This window comes from Lactuca serriola, chromosome 2 (assembly GCF_051521515.1).
Source record: "Lactuca serriola cultivar US96UC23 chromosome 2, Lser_US96UC23_V15, whole genome shotgun sequence".
In the NCBI taxonomy this organism is placed as follows: Eukaryota; Viridiplantae; Streptophyta; class Magnoliopsida; order Asterales; family Asteraceae; genus Lactuca; species Lactuca serriola.
The window spans coordinates 165584195-165588529 of NC_136409.1; the positions used below are offsets into that span (position 1 = coordinate 165584195).

Consider the following 4335-nt stretch of genomic DNA (forward strand, 5'->3'; position numbering starts at 1 on the left):
AATATGAAGCTCAAACTAAAGAATCAAAACCACCCCTGGTATTTCATTTTTGCCCTCCGACAGCTCAAAAAAAAATCAATTAATTAATTAAGAAATAACTCTTTGTTTGCTCATCAAAGCCCTCCGAATGCTCATTTAGTTGGTTGTGTGGTCATTCATCCTTTCTGTTTCTTCCTCACTGTCTTTATAGTTTCTAGACTTCACATAACTGGATAAACAATCCAATATAATTTGCATCCGTATGATTTGGCACTTATGTTAATGCAATAAAAAAATATACTTTTTGTCCCATTTTAAAAAGCCATGAACTCAGTTCTTGATCTTCCATCGTACAATGACTAGAGAAATACGTTAAATCAATTGATTGTTTAGTTAGACATGTCTATCACAATTTTAATCACATCGAAAACCAACATTAGTAGGCGGATATTAAATATCTCGCTCTATTTTTTTCATTCCTATTATATCAACCAAATTTACAAACAGAACGCTTAGCAAGCAAAAAAGAAAAAGAAAAACTCGCACTCGCACTCCCAAATTTTACTAAAAACACATTCATTGTATTTTTTTTCTTAATCTTAATACTATTGTTTTGATTCTATGAAATACACCTCATGGAATACGACGCCACAGAGGAATCAACCGCGGGCGCACCGAAAACTCTTGGGTGGTCACTCTCTAAACCATAATCCATCATCGGACGGAACTCCAGATCCTCATCGTGATCATACACGAACTCCGGGATCTCGATATCGTTTCTTCTCACATGCTCCCACAGATACCCTAATCTGCTCACGTATTTCAGCTTCGCATACAACCTGCACCATAACACATGATCAATACAGTTCATATTGTAATTGATGCAAAGAAACTTTTAACCCTAACTCTGGTTCCCTAAAATTTGGGGGTTATCAAGTTAGGTCGTTTTTTCCAACGGAATTTGCCAAAAACAAGATTTGTAACAACTTGTTAGGCGTTACGTACAATTTATTGTTGCATGAGGGTATTGGATTTTGACAATTTTGGTACTGGGAAGAGAACAATTTTGAATTATCGACGGAGAGAATATGACTTACCCTCCGGTGAAGATGAATCGGCCGAATGTGGCGAGAAAAAGTCTGGATTGTAGATCCGGGTGAACAAAGTAAACCGCTTCCAGATATTGTTTGACGTTGATCGGAATCGCTTCGTAAGCAGATCGGAGAGCAGATATTCCGGGGAAATTCTCGCTCTTATCAACATCGGTGTGGATGTAAACCACGACAAAAGGCCTCTCGAGTTTGGGGAAAACCTTCACTTCCAGATACTTTTTCAACAGGTCAACGTTCAAACTCTTCGCTGTAGAACAAATCAGCAAACTATTATTCAAAAAAAACGTTAATCTGCGTTCGATCAACAAACAAGAGGCATCAAAAGTAACGAAAAGCTTACCAGGAAAGTTTTTCCCTATAATTCTCAAGATCTTGCGACCGCGCTTGTCTCTGCCTTTGATCTTGAACACGTTAAGTTTGTGGATGAGTTTAATTTGCTCAGGCGCCAGTTCTTCGGACATGGTGATCGAAGATTTGGGGGAAATTTGATTCGGATAAAACGATGATCGATGCAGAAGAAGAAGATGAAGATAGGGTTGATTGATTGATACTTTATATTTGGAATAAAGAATGGACGCTATCGAAAGGGATAAGTGCATCGAGAAGATGAGAGGGAATCTGATCTGACGGCGGATATGCGAATGGAATATTCGAAAGTCTGGCCGAAATTGATGGGCAACGGCACGATACGGCGTCGAGTTTCAACCGTTCCCATACGTCCCGAGATGTGTGTCAATCTTGAGAAATCTTGACCGTTCATTTTAGGGTCCGAAATGTATGGTTTAATGGACTTTATGGCCCATGGTTTTTTCATTAAGAACATATCCCTTTCGGCTCTCAAAATGGACCACTAAATTATTTATTCGTGCATAGTTGAAAATAAATGTGTACGCTAATTATAAAATGTAAGATATGTTAAGCCATTAACTCATGTAACATGCTTTTTGACTATTAATATGATAAAGGCATCGCTTTATCTAAATATTACATAAAAAATAGATAAAGATGGTAACGTTTTTAGATTTAAATAGTCATATTATCCATTAAGTTAAAAAAAAAATTACATCAAATCAAAAAATTGAACAATATATTACATTGATATACGGCAAAAGTACATTGCATTAACATAAAGGTTTATATAAATACTAAGAAAGTTATAGAAAATTTATGAAAATTGTACGATGTGTTAACCCATTAACTCATGTAACATACTTTTTGACTATGAGTGTGATAAAGACATCACTTTTATCTAAATATTACATATAAAAAATAAAGATGATAAGCTTTTAGATTAAAATAGTTATATTATCCACTAAGTTAATATATATATATATATATATATATATATATATATATATATATATATATATATATATATATATATATATATATCAAATCAAATGATTGAGCAATATACAGCGATATACATAAATATGGCAAAAGTACCTTGCATCATTTCGTTGCTAACTTAAAGTGTCATGCAGCCATTAAGGAAATTATATGCAAACTTGTAACCAAAAATCATTATTACAAGTATTTTATAATCACAGGTTAACAAAATAATAAACATAAATGTGATATCGGTCCAAAAAAATGTTAAGTTTTTTTAAACAATCCCAAATTTGTCATACAAAAAGGACTTATTTAGAATCAAAAAAATGTATTATCGTCGTTACCAACCGAGTAGGAAAATACATCAGTCGGGTATATCCTCAAGGACCCTGGATCATCTTTTAGTTTAACTTATATTGTTCCTTACCCCACTTCATACTCATTTGGCTTAGACCATCCACATCGATGACTTGCAAATGGTTTGCAAGGCCAAGTAGGTCATTATTTTATGTCACATAGTAGTGTCTCTTTCAAAACTAGAAAGGTTTGCAAAATGATTATATTAGTATTTTAATCAAATAGCCATATCAAGATATTAAAAACAATTGAATTGATATATCATATTACCTTTATAATAAAGTAATAATATCTAATCAATGTGTCTTGCAAACATTATACAGGTGGCTTTTACAAATATATTGCAAGACTACCACTGATGTGATTGCTCTTACCATCCACATTATAGATGACACGAACCACCTTAGCATAAAGAATCTTTTATTTACATATATGGACACCACTATTTGGCAAGAAGAGCAATGTTTAGAGCACAAAGACTGCCTTAACCGAGATCTCCTTTTTCCTTAGGAGCAAGGAGCTTTGGCCGAGCAATCCAACTAATTTTTCTTTTCTCCACATTACATCCCCATATCTATAGATGCAACTCTTCTAAAATGCAAATAAGAGTCTTAAACATTGAGTAGTAATAAATCAGGAGGGTGTCGAGAATTGTTTTAGCAAGGGGTGAAACGGCCCTCAAACGAAAGGTTTTTTCCTTTCCAATAAGATAGTTTAGAGTGAAACCGATCAATAAGCAGTTTCCAATTCTTCTTTAGGGACATGTTGGCACCAATAAGACACCCACGTAGTTGAACGACAGAGAGGCGGCTTCAAGGTCCCCTAGGACAACTATTTAGTGGTAGGTTTTATAGGTTACAAAACAATATGTGGCGGAAAAACTTAACTTAAGTTCACATACAACTTATTGGATCTAAGTTTTCTATATTGATTGTAACAAACAATTCAACATCAAGAACCCAAAGAATACCCTACTATTTACGAAATTCATAAAGGGTTTTAGGGTTTACATACATTTTGATTATTGTAGTAAATAATCAACAATTCCTTCTTGACCAAGCTTTAGAAAGCAAACACCAAAAATCGCATGCCTCTAATGGTTGTACCCAAACCCTAGAAATAGAAAACTTAAGAGAGAGAGAGAGAGAGATGAGGGATGTAACGCCGATTTCGTGGTATTGCATTGTTGGTTTGCTTTGTATTAACCTTGCATTTTGGTCCCAAATATCAGGCGTTGGAAATGGAACACCAAGCGTAAGTTTGTGGGCGCCAGGTGTGCGTACATAGAGGACAAACCCTAAGTTTTAGGGTTGCACCCTATCTAAAGGCCATTATAGCCTTAAAACGTTTCTTATCTCCAGTCTTCATCCCTTATAGCCCTTATTTCGAAACCCTAAGTGTATGTGAGTGCTTTGAAGCCTTGGAGTAACATTTTGGTATCATTTTAGTGTTCTTGATGGAGAAGGAAGATCTTTGGAGTGTTGCTGTTGCTCTCTAGCCTTTGGATATGGACTCTTGGTATCTTGGAACACCGTTTGGAGGTATAAAGTTTAGA

At 35.0% G+C, this 4335-nt stretch overlaps 1 protein-coding gene across 1 annotated transcript; it reads right to left on the reverse strand.

The window, feature by feature from the left end:
- Positions 1 to 405: 405 nt before the first annotated feature.
- LOC145087280 (SEC14 cytosolic factor family protein / phosphoglyceride transfer family protein) lies at positions 406 to 1645 on the reverse strand. The gene is made up of 3 exons (XM_079025214.1): positions 1432 to 1645; positions 1077 to 1338; positions 406 to 818 (listed from the first exon to the last, which is right to left on the reverse strand). Exons 1-3 carry the CDS (start codon positions 1550 to 1552, stop codon positions 599 to 601), a joined length of 603 nt encoding a protein of 200 aa, XP_078881340.1. The 5' UTR covers positions 1553 to 1645; the 3' UTR covers positions 406 to 598.
- Between the last annotated feature and the right edge of the window lie 2690 nt (positions 1646 to 4335).